Source organism: Melanaphis sacchari, unplaced genomic scaffold (genome assembly GCF_002803265.2).
Source record: "Melanaphis sacchari strain LSU unplaced genomic scaffold, SCAv2.0 Contig26_pilon_pilon, whole genome shotgun sequence".
NCBI classification, from domain to species: domain Eukaryota; kingdom Metazoa; phylum Arthropoda; class Insecta; order Hemiptera; family Aphididae; genus Melanaphis; species Melanaphis sacchari.
This window is the reverse complement of record NW_020271143.1, coordinates 1,073,112-1,093,476: the sequence shown is the minus strand read 5'-3', so window position 1 is coordinate 1,093,476 and position 20,365 is coordinate 1,073,112. Positions and strand designations below refer to the sequence as shown.

At 25.5% G+C, this 20,365-nt stretch overlaps 2 protein-coding genes across 3 annotated transcripts; one reads left to right on the top strand and one right to left on the bottom strand.

Moving 5' to 3' along the window:
- Positions 1-7,238: 7,238 nt before the first annotated feature.
- On the bottom strand, positions 7,239-10,788 carry LOC112595316 (probable lysine-specific demethylase 4B). The gene is made up of 7 exons (XM_025340461.1): positions 10,545-10,788; positions 9,511-9,633; positions 9,340-9,429; positions 8,656-8,874; positions 8,398-8,582; positions 8,175-8,328; positions 7,239-8,110 (listed from the first exon to the last, which is right to left on the bottom strand). Exons 1-7 carry the CDS (start codon positions 10,566-10,568, stop codon positions 7,820-7,822), a joined length of 1,086 nt encoding a protein of 361 aa, XP_025196246.1. The 5' UTR covers positions 10,569-10,788; the 3' UTR covers positions 7,239-7,819.
- Positions 10,789-11,142: 354 nt separating this feature from the next.
- On the top strand, positions 11,143-18,514 carry LOC112595353 (protein phosphatase 1L). 2 transcript variants are annotated; one of them, XM_025340510.1, is made up of 6 exons: positions 11,143-11,582; positions 12,347-12,512; positions 15,545-16,056; positions 17,081-17,513; positions 17,843-17,973; positions 18,047-18,514. In XM_025340510.1, exons 3-6 carry the CDS (start codon positions 15,601-15,603, stop codon positions 18,449-18,451), a joined length of 1,425 nt encoding a protein of 474 aa, XP_025196295.1. In that variant the 5' UTR covers positions 11,143-11,582; positions 12,347-12,512; positions 15,545-15,600; the 3' UTR covers positions 18,452-18,514. The 2 variants fall into 2 exon arrangements, with proteins under 2 accessions (XP_025196295.1, XP_025196294.1); XM_025340509.1 differs by lacking the exon at positions 12,347-12,512.
- The last annotated feature ends 1,851 nt before the right edge of the window (positions 18,515-20,365 follow it).

Here is a 20,365-nt window from a genome sequence, read left to right as displayed (position 1 = left end):
AGAAAATAAATTATAATTTTTAATTTTTAAATGGATAACGCAGGCACTCAATTCTATGATTAGAAGTATATATTATTGAGCTCATTATTTTTCTTAAGTTTCAGTAGTTATTTAAAATAATCTGAATGAATCAATAATTATATAACAACTTTAATCTAAAAGTTATTAATGATCTTAGTTATGAAAAAATAATTCACTGATGAATAGTTTGAAAAGTCTGGACCTTTTTTTATTGTCAAGTTAACAATCCAAGCAAATTTTTGAATTCAGTCAAAAAATCCAAAACAAACAAATTATTTAATTTACAAAATTAAAATTTAATAAAATAGCTAGAATACAATATATTTAGTATTTTTTTTACAATTTTATGCTTGAATGTCATTCTTTTTATAACTTCAATTTACAAATATTATTGTTTCGATTAAAAAAAAAAAAAAGAACGTTATCAATACAAAAGTATAAGTCAAATAAAAAAAAATCAAATAATTAAAAAAGTCTGAAAATAAAAATATAAAATTCACAAAATTAAATTATTGTTTTTATGGGACTAATAAATATTTTAAACATTAATTTCGGTAATAATATATGATTATAAAATACCCAATACCCTGTAAATAGATAAATAGGAAATCGAATGGTAAATAAACTTAGATTTGTAGACATACTCGCAATTTACATCAGATTAATATATAGCTGATACAGGGTTGTAGCTAGAAATTTTCTATGGGGAGGGTCCAGTTTCATAGATAGGAATTTACCAATTAATTATCACACTACATTAAATCGTATTTTTTTTCCTATTTATATCACCAATGTATCTATTATTTCATTTTAATAAAATATTTTTTATAATGTATTACCTAATGATGCATGCAGCATGCATATATTTAAAATGGATATAAATCCAGTCTTTACATATAATACTTTTAAGCAAAAGTATAGTTATAATTAAATTATTTAATAATTAAACTATCTAATCTGTCTTACCTAAAGCAGTTATTATTGATGATGTTTTGTTTGAATAAATATTGAACTTCTGCTCCGTCCCCCTCGTTCTCCTCCACTTTAACCACTGTAGGACGATTGATTGCTGCTATACTATCGAGTATCTAGTTTGTGTATATGATTGCTTTAATCTAGTGGTACGGTAAGTAGGTACATTAGAGAATCGAGGAGTATTTATAAAGGATTCGTAACGAACACTGTTCATATCTCGAAAAAACGTACTAATGAACTTGTTGATCGCACCACGACAAACAATAATATCGTTCGTTATTAATATTATCTTCGGCGTTTATACGACGAGTGGTCCTATTCGGAAAATATTACTTAGATACTAGTTTACGTTCCTGTACACGGGCTTTAAAATTTTAAATCGTTCGATGTTCAATACCCGTCAATATCTTAATCGTATGCGAGGCGGATGTGGAGTTCGCGAAGTGTTGGACGGGGTTCACTTCACATGAATCACACGAAACGTTTTACCGATATTTTGTTTTGGCGCACAACACCTATCATAAATTTATGCCGTAAACTCGTAAAATATTGAATGGTGATCGATTTGGGAACGAATACGGCCAGGGTCGTTTTAGTGCAGTGGTTTTCAACCTTTTTAACAATGTAGCACACTTCTTCTACAAATTTTTTGCGGTACACCAATTCATATAATACGTGAAGCATATGTTAAAATACATATATATATACAAAATTAACTTCATCAATAGATTTATCGCGGCACACTTCAAAGGCGCTCGCGGCACACCAGTGTGCCGCGACACACTGGTTGAAAACTACTGTTTTAGTGAGTGACTCAGGATTGCACGGTACGCTTGTCGCTTACTACGAGTATTTACATTTTTTTTTTTTTTTTATGCCATGTCTGTCTGGCAATTTTCAAGTATTATACGCAAGTACTGTATTTTATTACGAAGTATTCATATTTTATATTTTATAATAATTGTAAACAAAAAATTATAAGCGATATCATTATATCAATAACGATAATACGTTTGTCCCGGGAATAAGTCAACGGCCGCAGCGGTTGTGATATCGTTAAAATGTATTATTAATACGTCCATCTATTTTCGGCGAAATAAAACTATAAATTATATTATATTTATACAAAAATAATTACCTCTTGTTTGCAAAATTTATGAGTTATTATTATTACCTAATAATCATTAATCGTTCATTAACTGATAGGTTGGATTTGACCAAGTGGAGTTTAGACGCTATCCATACATTTGCTATAAAGAGAGAAAAATTTGTGATTTTGTTTTTAACATTTAAATAAACTTATTCAATTTTTATAAAATATATTCTTTTTAATGTATACACATGCCAATTGACATTATGTTTATGCAAATTTTCAGCACTTTTAAAAGTTAAAAGTGAAATTAAAAGAAAAAATATAGATTTTTAACAGTATTGTGATAAAATATTTTTTGAAATGAGTTTTAACATAGATAGTGATAAAGAATAAATGTAAGTACCTAGTAATTAAGTAAATTTCTAACCATAGACCTTATACTCATAAGGTCTATGTTTCTAACTGTAGTTACGGAAAGTTTTTTTTTGACATGTTAATGTGGAAACCCCTAATAAAGGCAAAAGAAGGAATGCTAAAGTAGTTTTAGCCCTAGGACGCGAAATCATATATGACTCCACTTACTTGAATTCGATTGTTCGATTGGACAACACGTTGGAATATTTTTTGTATGTGGTTCGTGAACCTCGGAGGTCGACGGACACACATGTCATGTTAATCATCGTACCCGATATGTTTAGAGTGTATCACTTTGAAACTCAAAGTGTCACAGTAAACGCTGTTTACATATCTATTTCATTAATTTGAATAATTCAGGTCGGACATGATCCAGATATCGACAATATGTAAATTTTTTAAATCACACGATCTCCAAAAAAAGATATATGGTCAAAAATATCCGTAAAGAGATTTTTGGTTTCTTTTTTTTCAGAATCGTCACTAACGATCTATAATCCGGAAAAGATCATTTAAGCCAGAAAAAAAAACGATACTTCATTCTCAGTCGTTAGTGGTTATTGAAGTGACGTTCAAAACCCTATCGGCACTAATTTATATATAACTTATTTAAAATAATTACTAAGATAAAAATGCTTGGAAGATATAATAACTGTCGTTTTAGATTTTGTTTCATGTACGAGTATAAACTAAATATGCGCTATACAGTACCTATACTAGAGTTAGTAATTTGTTTTAGATTTTTAGTTCGAAAAACAACATGGTATATAAATTGAAACAAAGCAGATATGTATAAATCTAGAAAACATAAGATTTGTTCTAAAACAATTTAGCAATATTATAATTGTTATTAAAATTATAAATAAATTATGATTAATTATATTTTTTGATTATGTTTGATATAAATTATATAAAATATATAATATTTAAATTATTTACACTTAACTTTCTTATGTTACTTTATTAAATCTCAATAAATATTTCATTATTATTTTAATTATAGGTAGGTATACAATTATTTTTTTATTTAATTAATAGAAAACAATATGTTATGAATTGGTATTTAATCCAATACCGCTAACATAATATCTTCGGGATTATAGGTACTGTTTGATAAAATTAGGTTTCATAAAATTGTATAGAGTAATAAAATCGAAATCGATTTCTTATAGAAACAGTAAATTATTTGTAGTACCAAACTTGTTAAATATTATTACTCTATACAATTTTATGAAACTTATTAAGAATCTTGATACAATGATTCTTAACACTCATAAAAAGATAAACTTATTTGTTATTTGTTAACCATATTATAAAAGACAGTTGTCACTTGTCAGTAGCTTATAGTATATTTTTTAAAGATCAACAAACAATTACCACTATTAGTGTTATAGCAAAATAAAAGTTGTAACATAACCATGCATGATAAACAATATTGACTAATCTTATATTATGATTAAATAAAAATAGGTATGAATATATGATGCTTTATCAATAGTTTGTATGAATACTATTTGAAAGTATAGAGTTAATATGCATATATATGAATATGAATTTCTTATTATTTTTATGTAACATAATTTTGTCATTTTAAAAAAACTTCCCCAAAATAAAATTTATCAAAACACTATATTCTTAATACAAACCAAGTGTCAAATCTGTTTAAACATTTATATAAATATTTTTTACATCACTGTGTATACCAAAGCTTAATATATTTTTCCTGTAAAACGTTTCTAAAATTAAAAAGTCACAATTTATATGTTTGATTTAAATAAAATTTGGTTAGGTATACACAGTATTTTAAAAGAATAGCGTACACTACATATGTATTTTTTTTCAGACCCACACATAACATGGAAAATTTAAGTTCAGCAAAACCAATTTTGTATTGTTCACTTAAAAATTAGAGCAAATAAACTTTTTATCAAACTTTTTGAAGGTAAAATATCATCTAGGGAACCTCAAAAGATTTTATTAATATTTTTATTTGATCACAAATTATAATCATTTTAAAATAGTCATATTTTACATAGTTAAATTTAATATTTTAAAATTACAGTGCTCTGAATAATATTCTTACATTTAAGTTTTATAACAGGTTAAGGCACTCTGATATTAAGACTAACATAAGATTGGTTCCATAAATAGAATGCCATAATATTCATAGATCATAGAAAAAACAAATAGGTAGTATACTGACATTCATTTTATGTATAATATAATTACTATCCATAAATTTTTTTCATCTCAAATATTATTGTTTAAAATTCTTTTTTAAAGAGTTTTATGGCTACCCTCAAAAAAAAAGTTTTTTAAATTTTTAAATATATATACCTCAGAATAATTATTTGTATTTTTAAATCAAATAAAATAAAATAATGAAAAATATGTGTCTATTCATAAGTTAATACATAAGAACATACTAAAATTGGCTCATTGTTATCAAGCGGTTTATAATACATATAAACATTAAATAATGATAAATTCTTAGCAAATACTTAATTATACTGAAATATATTATAAATAAACAAATTGCATACTAAAAATCTTAAATACGTTGATGTTAATATATACATAAACATACAACAATCAACTACAATAAAAAATTTAATAAAAAAAAAAATTATAAGTATTAATAGCTTTTGTATCTACACCTCTAAAACTACTAATATTTAAAATTAAAACATGTTGAATATAAATAAATAGATTAACATCAATTAAAATAAATAACATGCCACACTAAAACATAAATCATACATTGCAAACAACATTAAACAATGAGATTAATTTCAAAGATTAATGAAGATGAATTTAATTAAAAACATAATCTAAAGTGAACTATACTAATAGACAGAGTAACTTGGCGAATGGTTTGGTGTAAATACGTTCATTCTAAGGTTTTTGTACACTTAGTTTGTCCTTTGTATTAGTACATGTATGACATAACATGTGTTAAGCCACTGTTAACTATGTGCACTACAAGAATGTTCTGTTTAATAGTAAAGACCTATGATCACAAAGTAGTTAAAAATACTGACATGAAATTCTAAAAACTAAAACAGTCTTGTTCTTTTTTTAGAGATCAAAATTCTAATATTATACTTATAAAAAAATTATGAGAATTTAAAAATAATTATAATAAAATAGTAATTAGAATCACAGCCAAAGATATGAAATGAAACATTTTATTATACATATTTATCTATTTGAAGATGTATATGAAGTAATTCTGAAAGTATAAGATTTATTCATTTTGGCTAGTATAAATTATGGTTAAAATAAGTTTGATAAAGAGACCATTATATTTCAAGTTAAGACATTAAAGACGATTAATTATTTAAAAAAATTAACTTATAATGTTATAACCTTAGATTGAAAAATATTATAACCTGTGGTACATGGTTAAAATAATAAACGGTTACTTTATTGACATTTTCTATTTCACATAAAACGACTTAATTTTCAAATTGATATAAAATATTAAGCATATAGACATATAACCTTATTTTGATAACTGTATAAGAAGCAGTAGTAATTAAAAAAAAAATTAAAGGTTAAAATTAATATGAAGGTTTTATATTCAAGCATAAATTAATTGCTTAACTACAATCTGTGTACACTTCGAAAATTAGATGGTTAATTTCGTTATAAAAAGGAAAATTATTATAAGTATAAGAGTTTGACCATAATATATCATTAATTGAATAATGTAAAAATATTAAAAAGAATTAGAAATATTCAATTTATTATTTATTTTTAGACTAACTATTTTTGCGTAGTAGAAAGGCAATGACGACAACTAAAGAAATTAGGAAGACAAGTAACTATATGCTTAACACGGTAATTCATCTAGATTCAATCGTGTATGGACGGAAATTTGTGTATGGTGTGAGGAGTGTGAAGTATTTATATTAAATTAAGATGACTTATGAAGGTATGTAATTAATTAAATTAGAGTCAATAGTAATTTAATACTCTGAGCATTCTAACTTAAATTAATTAAACTAAAATCTAATTATTAATGAATAAAAATCTGTTTTTAACATAAAATTTTATCAAACCTAATATGTATATATATATAAATATATATCAACTTATTAGACCTAAATACAATATTAAGTAGTGATATTAATTGGAAAAAACAGAAGGAATTATTCTATACTTAGATTAATAAAATATCCTATAATTTTTACATTAAAATACTTAACTATATTTTCTATTATATTTATAAGTGTAAAAGTATAATTTCATAAAATATATATATAAAAAAAAAAATACACACTACATTATAAAATATAATTATATAGTTAATATAAAAAATATAAAATTATAATTTGCAGTCTCTCATGCGTTAATAAATTTACTGGTTCAAGTTCTAACCTTGAACAATTAACTTGCTAGTTGCTATAATAAAGGCAATACCTAAATATAAAATGAATTAAAAATACTTTTTCCTTGACAACTGATCAATTTAAAAAAAATCCTTCAATACATTATTTTTATCCATTTATGATCTACAAATCTTTATATAAGTGTAAAATAAGAACAATAATACCAGTTACTTAATTTTGAATTTAAACATTAATCATGCATAAAGAAATGATGTATCCTAATCATTGCATTTCGTATATTATAGAAAATGAATATACACATGATACTAATTTATTAAATGAAAAATAAAATTCAGTAATAATAAAAACCTGACTTTGATTAATATTTACAATTTGTACTATCTTAAATAAAAAAATATTTAAGGCTTTTTGGATACAATGCTCATAATATAAATTATTTGGTTATTTATACTTAAGAGGACGTCGTACCCGCATATGTTGTCTCCGTCTTACAAATGCGTAACATGGCAAATAGTACTCTCAGAAGATCACGTTTAGCTCCTTCAGCTTGAAAATTAGAATGAATTGACCTCTTTTGAAATTTAAAAGTGAGATTATTATCTAGGGCATCTCATAGGCTTTTTATTATATTTTAATTTTAAAGCAAGTTATGAGTATTTTAAAATTGTAAATTGCTTGCACGTCTTAAAACACACATAACTCGCTTTAAAATTAAAATATAATAAAAAGCCTATGAGATGTCCTAGATAATAATCTCACTTTTAAACTTCAAAAGAGGTCAATTCACTCTAATTTTCAATTTAAAGGAGTTAACCGTGATCTTCTGAACGTAATATTTGCTATGTTACGCATTTGTAAGACGGAGATAACATATGCGGGTACGACGTCCTCTTAAATACTAAAATTCAAAACTAATTTGCTCTTGAAAACTTGAGCTACCATAAAAAATAAATAAACACTATTAACGAGAATAAGTTGTTACACAACTATGGTTGGGGTCTTCTGGGTGATAACCATGATCATTTCCATTACACCACAATTCATATTTTTCAGGTTGTAGGCGTCTTACAAAAGTATCCATATTAATTGTTACGTTGTCTTTTTGACAACAACAAAGTTGGGCTCGTTTTCCATATTCTACCCAACGGGGTAGAGCAAAGTTGGTCGATTCAGCCATATTAAATCCGTGGTTAAAACCAGCATGGTATCCATATGGAAAAGTTATTATGAATTCTCCTTTTTCCTGTGTGATCTAAAACAAATAAATAAAAACAAATAAAATATTTTTACAACATCTGATGTTAACAATCTTTTACTTTATCGAATGGAATACTATGAGTAGTTAACCATTGTGGAGATATGATGGACATTTTATGTCTAAGAAAAGCTGGACAGATTGAAAAATCGGAAGAAAATAGACCACTAGCCATTCTTTCGAATTTTCGTCCAAATTCTGGTGGTATTGCATACCTAAAAAAAAAAAAAATAAAAAAAAAATGAATAATAAAAATCACTTAGAACAAAATGTATAAAAGTTACCAAGTCTTCGGACTTCCTTCGTGTACATAATTTATGCTGTATAAATCCATGTCCTCGGTATGCCAGGAAAACGATGTTTTCCACATACCAAAATACAGATAAGCAGTATTTACACCATCAATTTTTATTCCATAATCTTCATTGACGTAATCCAAAATTGTACCCAACTTATTGATATTCCATACCTTAATTTAATAATAGATGTAAATTTTTAAGTAAATATAAATTTGGAGTTATTTTAATGTACAGAACACTTACTTCTACATCTTTATCTGTAATGGACCCCGAAACATCTGCACCATAAATTGGGGATTTATAAAGAATGTTTTTCCAATATTTTCTCTCCAATTCAGCAAAATCAAAATAATCCGGTGTCATATATTCAGGGGAATCCGCTAACTTCTTGTACTGTGCTACTGTTATAGGTTTTTTTTGTATATTGAGTTGACGATAAATGCCTTGTTTTCCTTGAACATCCTTAAAGAATACAATTAGTATAAATAAATAATTTGTCGCTACCTTAATTACCACTAAAAGTTTATATGTATGCTGATAATAATTGTTTGTCTTATTTAATCATAGATTGTAGATATGATGTTTATTACATTTTTAGAGAAAAAATTTGCTATGAATCATAATAATGATATAGTAATAAATTGGAATAATTACATTCGAGATATCTATGAAAACAGATTGAAACTTATGAAAATATGACTATAAAAAAAATAAAATATATAACTATAACAGTGAATTTTTTAAGACATTTGTCAGGAAAGTAATAAGACATTTCTTTTATGCATGAACATAAATGAAAAATGAGTCTAGGGGTAGTCAAAATAATAGCATTATTAACAGTTGCCACAGAGCTAGTTATCAGAAAAAAGTACCTCAAAATTGAAATCGTTCAAATTTAAAAACATATTAAGTATTCAAAATAATTACTTGACAGATTGGTGCAGGAATAACCATATTCATTATATCATCATCGTAATAACTGGATTTTCTAGGAATCCATTCTGGCGGTGGAATAACCTAATAAAAATTTAAATTAATATAATTTAGAAAATATGAAAAAATAACAAGTCCTATAACATATATTTGTAAGATACATACTTTAGCAATACCAGCTCTATGAGCTCCTTGAGACTCCATAAATTCCACATAACGACTAAAATTTTGAAATTCAGACCAAGTTGGTCTAAAGACCATAATTTTTTTTACTTCGGTTTTAAGCTTCTGAAAATATACAAATTATATAAAATATAATTACTAAAATTTATTTTGACGACTTAATTTTTGAAAAAAATAAAATAAAATTAGTGCATTTAATGAAAAAACTGAATACCTAATAGTATTTTTAACATGGGTATTCATAGAACAACATGAGACAAAAAACATAACATAGAAAATGTATAAAAATTGATTAAAAAATTTTGGAGTAAGCATTTGAACTATAGTGATAATTGGCTTCTAGCATGAAAAGAATTCAAGCAAAAATCATGGCCATTCAATATTCACAAAATTATATAATGTTTGTCTGTTCATTTTATATAATTTTTCATTATATATACATATTGTAAAATTAATAATATTTACGTAATATCATATGAAAATTTAAATAAAAAAGAAAACATACTCTAATTTTATTTTCATTGAATTTTGGTTTTAATTTGAATTTTCGATTATCCACGGACATCATTTACCCGTGAAAGCCAAGCCACCTCATTCTGCGAATAATCGAGAGTACACTATAAACCTATCAATAAAAATAATATACTTGAATACCTAACCTCATATAAATATATTGTAAAAAATACAAATATTAATAACAAAAGTGCAAAACACACATTTTTTTAAGTAACTATTTTTTCGATACAAGAAATTCAAAAATTTATAGAATAAAAAAACATGTGACTTGTGGTTGGAATTTGCAAAAAAAAAAAATGGCCGATGGCGTTAGCAGTAGGTATTGTTCGACTCGACGAGTTAGTTTGCGAAAATCACAAGACGGTCTAAAAAGAAGCACTACAGAATGGGCCGACGGTAGTTGTGTCTAACACATTAAGACCACAAACTGCGGCAGTACACAGTACTCGGTTGTACTCGAGTCGTTTATGCAAATGGCGTATTTGCGTTCTCTTATTTACCTTATTTCTGCGTTGGTCGTTCATAATTTGATATTCTCAGAAAATAACTTCTTTAGGAATAACGACAATGGACTGTGGTAGCCGCGATGTCAGTAGCTCATTCTTCAATTCTCCAGCGAATTAAAACAATATTTGGTGTAAACGATGAAATAAAGGAGCACGTATGTGAATGTCAGAGAAAACAGTGTCCGACTTGCCGACAACACACTGACAACACTACGGCTCACTTCAGTACACTACACTACACCGAGTACGCTGTGCACTGCGGAACCCCTGCTGTTATCACTGTTCACACGCACGCGGCAGCCGGGTCGTACGCCATTAAGACATCACGGTTTGGCGCGTACACCACAAATTCGCTGACTCATCGTTACTATGTACGACAATCACGGTTATCCGAACCGTTTTTTGACGAATATCGAAATCGGGAGATTGCAAAGAGCTGATAAATACGAGTCGCCTTGCACAATTATTGTTTATTCCATGATTTTATTTTGGCCACACTGTTATTGTTCCGTATGATACAAGCATAGTATACGAAACGTTTCGTTACTGTTTGCAGCGACCTGGCAACCGGTCGAATACGATGAACGGTGACCGCGGCCCAGTCATCTAGTTCCCCGATTCCAAAGCCGAATTCAGCGTTATTTATGTAATTTTTAATTAAATTAAATTTGTTTTTTACTCTTTTAACTCTACGTTCGATTATAAATGTCCGTACGATACGTTCCACTGATAGTCTCTAGAAGTCCGTTTAGCGATTATGTTCCACAAAACTTTAGATAGTAAGATTATGAACCATACAATCTTGTGGGGAACAACGGGTACTGAGATCTACTGTCATCTAGTATCCACGATAACATCATACTAAACTATTATCATTATTATTGTGATCATAATATTATTAATTTAACAATTCATTATTGAAGTATACTATGTTTACATATTAGATATCCGTGCTAATTAATATTCATGTTTAACGACTGCAGATTAAGCAAAATAATAAAAACATTATTGTTTTTATTTGTATCTACTCATGTAAGTATTTTTTTTCTCCATATTTTAGGTAGGACTTTTATCATTTTTTGATTACCTAATTATGCAAAAATATAAATTCTCTGCAATGAAATATCCTAATTTTTTCTCGTCTCTGCAGTACTTTCAATATTTAAATGCAATTACATCAAACTATTTTATGACAATTGTTCATACTTTAAATTGTTTTTATCTTATTGTGTGCCAATTGGCCACTGCATGATGAACGAGAACAAAGGACGTTAAAATAATGATTATTAAAGACACATTTTAACATTAAAAAATGTATGAATGAATAATTTAATATTTATCTTCACATACCATAATAGCCAACGACATTAATTTATTTAGTGTATATATAATGTATCAAAGTCCTTGGTGAAATATTCTGGTTATCCGAATTCACTTATCAATATTGCTTCTCTTTTATTCTTTGTTGTCACCAAAGTAACAAGTGTAGAAGTTTAATAAACTCTAAACAGAAATGTTTCTTTTTTTTATTAAAACCATATTTATTATTTATATATTTAGGTAGTATTGCAATTCATTTAAATAAAAAAAAGGTTAATTAAAAAAATTGATAGTAATCACATGTATTTAATTTAACTGTCTATTATAATTTTATGTCATTCTTTAATAGACTTTTACATTATTTATTAAATCATCTATTAAAACTAAAAAAATAAAAATAATAACCAAATTGTTAGAAAAAAAAAATGTTAAAAGATTCAGATCAAAATTATTCTTTAGAATTTTAATCCTTTCAGGTGTTTACATTATTACTACTTCCATACAAATATTCGGATGATACTGCATCGGCTCCTGGCAGGCTCTAATGAGTCTGTATCGGCTCTGGGTATTTGACCATTCCTTCAGTTTAGTGGTTGTATTGTGTCCCATTTTTGAATGTAAACCATATTATTAAAAGTTTAGGTATTATTATTATTATTATCAATTATTATTCTTATATTATATTATTATATATACATTGTAATTGTAGAGACGTCCACTCTTTCTTGATATTTGATTATTTATCATATATTTAACGTGTATATTACATTTCTTGGTGTTGTTATTCCAAGCAATTGGCGTAGTATTGTTCTATGTATACTATTTTATTATTACCCAACTTGTGATCCAATAGAGCTAACTGTTCATTAAGAGCCCTTTTGGTGAACATATCTGTAGTCCTCAGCCTGTAAATGAGAAGGAAAATACTATTAATTGGGAGCCGGTACGTCCATAGTCCATACCATTGGCATCTGAAGAGAACTGATATGGCCACCTTCAAATGAATAGTGGAGCCAAAGCAGACAAATAGGAGCTGATGCGGGTACTCTGAAATGTTCATGATTGGGCAGTATCTTAGACACAATTGTATCTTGTATCTCAATACAATTATATGAAATACTTATATCGTGATACATTTAAAAATTAATTTTTTACAATGATTTTCACTTGCCTATCTACCAACCGTGACTGACTATGTTTTAGTAAATACTATAATATGTGTAAAAAGCGCAGCAAATTTTAATTTATAAATACCGTAATTTATTAGCATTATTAATTAATTTTAAATTATCGACAATTCTGATTTTTACTATGATAATTATTATTTATTTTGTGAATACAAATACAATTGAGTAGTTCCAGGTGATTTCTGTGGGCTGTAGCTTACAACTTGTACAGAATTATTTTTCAACCCATTAGCTATATTAAGTTATATCTGTGGACTATGATATACCACACATACACGTTAAACGGGACTTAACTTTACTTATGGCCTATGTATTATTATTAAGTTATTGAATTTTGTGGTCTATATTAACTAATTAATATACATATACGAGTATATCTATATAATTGTATATTTATACATATATATCTATATAATTTTTAAAATTTATCTAGTATCGCAATAAATTTACTATCTTGTCCATCCCTGCAAATAGTTAATGTTTATATTATAAATACAAATGTATCCAAATAGTCATAACATTTTGTTAAAAATAATAATCAAATGTTTAAACTTTTCACAAAATAAATTATGACAAGAGATGGGAGTATTAAAAGCTATAATTAATAAAATATAAATAATCTAATATGTGTATGAGAAAAGTTATATTAAATTTAATTGTTTGTTTAAAATAACTATAATTTAAATAAAAGAAAAAATTATAAGAGAAACCCAGTTGGATAAAAAATAATATTTGTTGTGGCCTCTGTTGTCATATCTATAACAAAAACATAACATTATTAAAAATGTTTGCTGTAGACCAACGGTTCTTAAACATTGGTAGCACAAACACCATGAACCCCTGATGAAGGATTTTAGAAATTGAAAATTCCTTTAGAAACTTTTTTTCTTTTATACAAAATCTTATGTTAAAATTATAATACAGTGAAACCTCTCTTAACAGACACTTCCAATTAGCGGACACTTTTATGGCAATTTAATTTTGATTTTGATAATTTCTATCATTAATATAGAATAATCTTGGAATATCAATTTAATCTATTCTTACTACTATGTATTATTTATTATTATACAACTATAGTTTTTCTTATCCGTCCATTATCGTATCGATGAAATTATTTTTCTAAATAATGTTCTGTGAAATTATCCTACTCGTATTTAGTTGTGTTTGTAATTCCATCATATTCGAACATAATCATTTACATATTCACTCATTAAAAATGATTTATGTTTATAACAAATAATCTTATCTCATCTCTCAATTCAAATAAACACGAAAGCACTTTACCTAAAGGTAACCAATGAATTTCTAAGTGCAACAAAAGTTGATAATTTTCGCTATCTATGTCTTTGCAAAGTTGTTAAAAAAATCTTGAATTCAATGATTTTGCTTTTATAAAGTTAACAACTTTTACGACTTCATCTAAAACTGTTTTCAATTGCATCGGTATTTTTTTTAGAAGCAACAATTTAGCAATGAATTCACTTATAGTGGCATGTGATTGATAATATGATTTTTTGAATGCGTGCAATTAATCCAGTAAATTTTCCAGCTATTATGTGAGCACCACCTGTACCAACTCTTCCATTTTTAGTCTAATCAATTGCATTTGCTATTATAAATTCCTTAATTTTACAAAATATTTTCACTGTTGGTGTATGTGTATGTATTGTAGTTACGAACAAAATATCTTCAGAAATAATATTTTTGTGTTTGTATCTAAATAACACAGTAATACTGATTTGCTTGTTATATCAGTACCTTCATGAAATTGGAGACTAAAATAGTCACTTTTATTAACTTTTCTCATCAACTATTCTTTAATATTTCCTAACAAATTATCAATTTGATTTTTTATTCCATCATTTGATAATACAATTTTATTAAAGGCATTTGCAGCTTTTTTCTATATGTAATTGAGTACAATTGATCAACTGCACTTATTGGTGGTAAATATATTACTGCTGACTAAAGTGCTGTATATCTGTACATTTCGCATAAACTAGAAAAACTTATAAACAAATATTAATAATTAAATTATTAGGTGAAGAGTCTACTGTAGACTGTAGAATGTAAATATTTAATTATATCACATTCCGTTATGTCTTGTAATCGGTGTAATAAAGATAAGATATATCTATCCTATCTCTTGTATAATAAAATACAATAAATATGAAAAGAAAAATAATAATCTAACAATATTGTAATAATGCACTCATATCATGTATTGATATATGTTATGTGTTAAAGTTTTTTCGAACCCCTGAGGTCCGTGGTTGAATCGATGTTTTGCATCTTTGAATAAATTTTTTGACAAAAAATGTATGTATATTAAATAATTTTGAATATACCTAATACATAAATAATTAAAGAAAAAACTTCTACATCTTCCAAAACTTAGTTATAACTTATAACATAATATATTATAAGTATTATTGTTTTACATACCTATTAAAGTTTTTTTTGACACAAAGAATTTTTTTACAGACTATTTTAAAAGAAATTTAATTAATTCATGGTGAACAATTATTTTGGTTATTGTAATGGATGATAGTGTTGAAGACAAAATAATATACCAAGTTTATTTGACACACATGAAGTTATTATCATCAAAACTGACATCAGCTAAGAATAAAGTCAACTCTTACAGCAACATGTGGAAATATATGCAATTTTATTTTACTAAGCCAGAAGTAATATTTTTTCTAGCATTAATACTCTGTTTACTGTTTTTCTCTGGAAATTTATTTAAAAGCACAAATGGATTTTTAAAAAAAATTAATCGAAGTCTATCATTCATTGGATTTAATGATTTTCAACAATTAATGGTTGATGAGAAAGATGCACTTAGTAAAAACTGGAAATTTAATGGTAAAAATGTTGCTCTATATGCTATCAAAGGTAGACGATCGCAAATGGAAGATAGATATGTTATTAAAACTAATATTATGAACACTGGTATATCATTATTTGCTATTTTTGATGGACATGGTGGTGAAGTAAGTAACATCAATATTATTTTTTATAACCTTTTTAAATTAAAATAAATATATGTTAAAATACGTGTCCTGCATTTATTAAATTTTTATTTATACTAAAATTAATTTAAAGTAGTATTTTAATGTTCATCATTATATTATACTTTATAATTTTTAAAAATATTCTAATTTACGTAAAACATACAAATTAACCTTATTATTACTTAGAAAAATACAATTTCATTCATTTTATTTAATTTCTTTATAAAATATAATGAATTTAACAGCTATAAACATTATATTCTAAAACAACTTTTAAATTGCTCTGAATTAAATTTAATAAAATTCTTACCAACATTTAAAATAAAAAATACTTCTAAATAATATAAAAATGTATACTTTATTTCAAGATATTTTCTTACATAAAACAATTTTTATTTTGTAATTTATATAATATTTTAAATTTGGTTATAAAATACATAAGTATTTTAACTTATTAAAGTGTTTTTAGTTGTTTTTATACAAAATTGTATTTATATATATATATATACACGAATATTCAAAATTAACATATGTATGTATTGCAGTTATATAAATTTGATAGGTCGTAAGTAGTAAATAAACTTTCAACTGAAATATAGATGTCATTACGAATTTCCTAACTAATGTATCCACCAAATATTTTATATAGCTATTGATTTACATAATGATCTAAATTTATTAGACGATTAGAACTTGTTAAATAAATAAACTATTGATTTGTCGATTAAAATTGATTGTGTCAATAAAATTAATGATAATAATACTGAGTTGCACAAGGTAAATATTATTGATGCCAAATTGACTTTGGTAGATGGTTTAGGATTATAAATTCAGTATACAAGTTTTCATCAAGTCGTAAACTTAGATCAATGTGTAGTTATTGTTAAAGTATTTTTGGAAAATTTTATATCTATATTTAAGGAAGAAAATAATTTAACTTGCGTGATCAATAAAAAGGTTAATTAATTTTTCATGGCTTATAAAATAATCATATAATTTTCAGTTTGCTGCAGATTATGCTACAACACATTTAATGAAAAATCTTACAAATAAAATAATTGAAGTAAAAAAATTGCTTGATGAAAAAACTAATATAACTGAAGAACTAAAAACATTTAATTCAAATATATCTGATAATTTATCTCCTAAAATGAAAATGAAAATTACTAAAGTTGAAGAACAAACAACTCCAAAAATGAAACCTACTAGTTCTGCAGATGATAGTGTTATTAATCAAAATAATAAATTTAAACAAGATTCTTTAAGTTTAATAAAGGATATAACTACATTAAAAAATGTTGATGAGGAAACAATAAATCCTTCTTCATATTTACAAAGAGATGGAAATATTAATTTTTCGAAAATATTAATTGATGAAGTTCTAGCTGCTGATAAATTATTAATTGAAGCAGCAAAATTAACTTATGATATTGCAGGTAATGTTTTATATTATTAACATTTTTATTATCTAAAAATTTCTATAAATACGTAAATTTTTGCAAATATTAAAAAAAAAGTGTTGAACCTACATAAAATTAAAGGAGTTACATTTATGTTTAATATAATTGAGTAGTATTGCATATTTGAGCCATCATTTTTTTTTTTTTTAACTTTAATTTATTGAAAAAATGTATTTTTTAAGACATCTTAATACTTTGTTGTCTGTAGGAAATACAATAGAAAAATATAATTTTCATTGAAATAAAAAATATTGTTATAAAACCTTACCAAAATTAATTTGAAACTTTAAAACAAATGATTTTAGGCAGCACAGCACTCATTGTTTTAGTTGAAGGCACTACATTATTTGTTGCAAATGTTGGAGATTCAAGAGGTGTGATGTGTGATAAAAAAGGAAATGCTATACCATTGTCATTTGATCATAAACCTCAACAGGTAATTATTTTTGTAACTAATATATCGGTTTAAATAAATTGATTGTAAATATAATTATTCATTTTTTATTTAGATGCGAGAAAAGAAACGTATTGCTGAAGCTGGTGGTTTTATATCATTTAATGGTGTTTGGAGAGTTGCCGGAGTTTTAGCAACTTCTAGAGCACTTGGAGACTATCCATTAAAAGAGAAACAATTTGTTATAGCGAATCCAGATGTTTTAACATTTGATTTATCACATCATGATCCACAATTTATAATTCTAGCATCAGACGGTTTATGGGATACATTTACAAATGAAGAAGCCATTGAGTGTATTAAAAAACACATAGATGATTCATATCACGGAGCCCAATATTTAACAATACAATCATATAATAGAGGATCTCTAGATAACATTACTGTACTAGTCATTAAATTTCCACCTATATGGAGTAAAGAATCACAAGTAGTTGATCATGGTGGTAGTAAATATTAATTGTTAAACATAGTAGTTAATTTAACATAATAGGAACCATTTTGTAATTTTTTTACCTCTAAATCTAATATAACCTTGTATTTAATTAATTACCCACCTATTTTAGTGACTTATATTAAGAAATTAATCTTTGGTTTTATTTCAATATAACTGTTATGTTTTTGGTTATGTTAACTGTTTTGTATAATTTAAATTAATATATGATGTATTTCAATGAATAACAATGAATAATTATAACTGTTTTAAGGCTTTGGAGATCATGATATACATTTAAACTGCATGTAAATCAAAAATTAAGTTGATATATCAATACCAAACGTTTAAGAACAAAAAAAATTAATTAAATAACGCTACCTAAAAGTTTAATTACACATTTGTAACATAATGGTTATCAATTTTATCATACTTTGAAAAAAAACATGTATCATAGAATTGCCAAAATTGGTTACCTTGCATTAAGGATAGAAAATACTGCAGTGAAATTCTTATTTAAATTTTTTATCTATTGAAAAAATAAACTAAACTATTTTTCCTTTAAAAACATTAAGAAAGCGCCTTATTCTAAATTAATAGGTTTTCTAAAAATCATTGAAGTAATCAATTATATTAGTTAATACCTTAAAAAAAATTAACCTAATACTGTACAGAACTCAAGTATTTAAATAATTATTTTCAATTTCTTTTAGTGTTTCTACTATTGAAAAACCAAAATATTCTTAATTTATACAAAATATTAAAATAATTTTTGTCAACATATATCCAATGAAAATTTTCAAGAGGTATTGGATCTAAAAATAAAGATGCATATACATATCATTAAGTACAAAAAGATATAACCTGTAATAAATACAAAGCTAGCATACTTTTAGTTACTAGATTAATTATATTCTAAGTATTCATTACTATTTAGTATCAAAAATTAATCAGTCATGACTGCATATATAATTTTAACAATATTACTTACACATAGAATGATTTACTCACTGTAGGATAAGTGAAATATTATAATAGTGTAATTTAGAATAAGTAAAATGTCCAGTAATACTTTATTGCTGTTACTAGCGCTTGGAGGAATTTGCTCTAAAAACATGAATTAGTTAACTTCAGAATACAATTTAACAATAAATAGCTCATTTATTTTATTTAAAACTACATTGTTAAATAAACCATGAAAAGGTACTATAATTTTGAAGATAATTTATTATTAGAACAGAGAAAATGTAGCAATTTAAAGTCACTAAATAGGTATTTTAATACCAAAATATGCAAAATAACAAAATATACTATTAAAATTAAAAACAAGAATAGTTTTATTTATTTTTTATATCTTATTAAACTGAATTTATTTATTTTGAATTAGTTTTATTTGTCTCAGGGTTAAAATTTAAAGTATTAAAAACTATTTGTATTCTATCATTTAGACACATTGAATATTGATATATAAATATATTGACGTAATCATACCAGTTATACAACGTTACATCCTAACAATTATTTATCTATCAATAAAAAATATTCACACATCTTATTGCCTTTTGGCTTTTAGAGACCATGCATCGGGGGGCAGTCAAATATCATCATATTACATGACAAAAATAAAAAATAAATTTAGATCCAAGAGTTTTGATGTATTATTTATAATAAAAACATTGTTGGAGAAAAAATTATAAAATTAATTAAATTGTGTCTCAAAAATATAAAATGGGAATATGCTTAAAAATCAGAAAAAAACTCAATTTTGTGACTGTGCAAAACAAATATACAAGTACAAGTCATCTGCCCTATTAGTTATTAACAACACAGCGGTTATCAAAATAAAAACTATGTAAAGATAATTCTCACTTAGGACAATAACGAATTAATTGTCCATTTGTCAAAGGTGTTGGATTTATTATCATAACTCACTTTTAATAA

Excerpts from the sequence above, each read along its gene's own strand:
- LOC112595316 (XM_025340461.1), bottom strand. The coding sequence starts at position 10,568 with ATGAACGACCAACGCAGAAATAAG. Across the intron at positions 9,430-9,510 it reads ATAGAGCTGGTATTGCTAAA|GTTATTCCACCGCCAGAATG; the intron begins GTATGTATCTTA and ends AATTTTTATTAG. Across the intron at positions 8,111-8,174 it reads ATAGTATTCCATTCGATAAA|ATCACACAGGAAAAAGGAGA; the intron begins GTAAAAGATTGT and ends TATTTGTTTTAG.
- LOC112595353 (XM_025340509.1), top strand. The coding sequence starts at position 15,601 with ATGGATGATAGTGTTGAAGACAAAATAATATACCAAGTTTATTTGACA. Across the intron at positions 17,514-17,842 it reads ATTAACTTATGATATTGCAG|GCAGCACAGCACTCATTGTT; the intron begins GTAATGTTTTAT and ends AAATGATTTTAG. Across the intron at positions 17,974-18,046 it reads TTGATCATAAACCTCAACAG|ATGCGAGAAAAGAAACGTAT; the intron begins GTAATTATTTTT and ends TTTTTTATTTAG.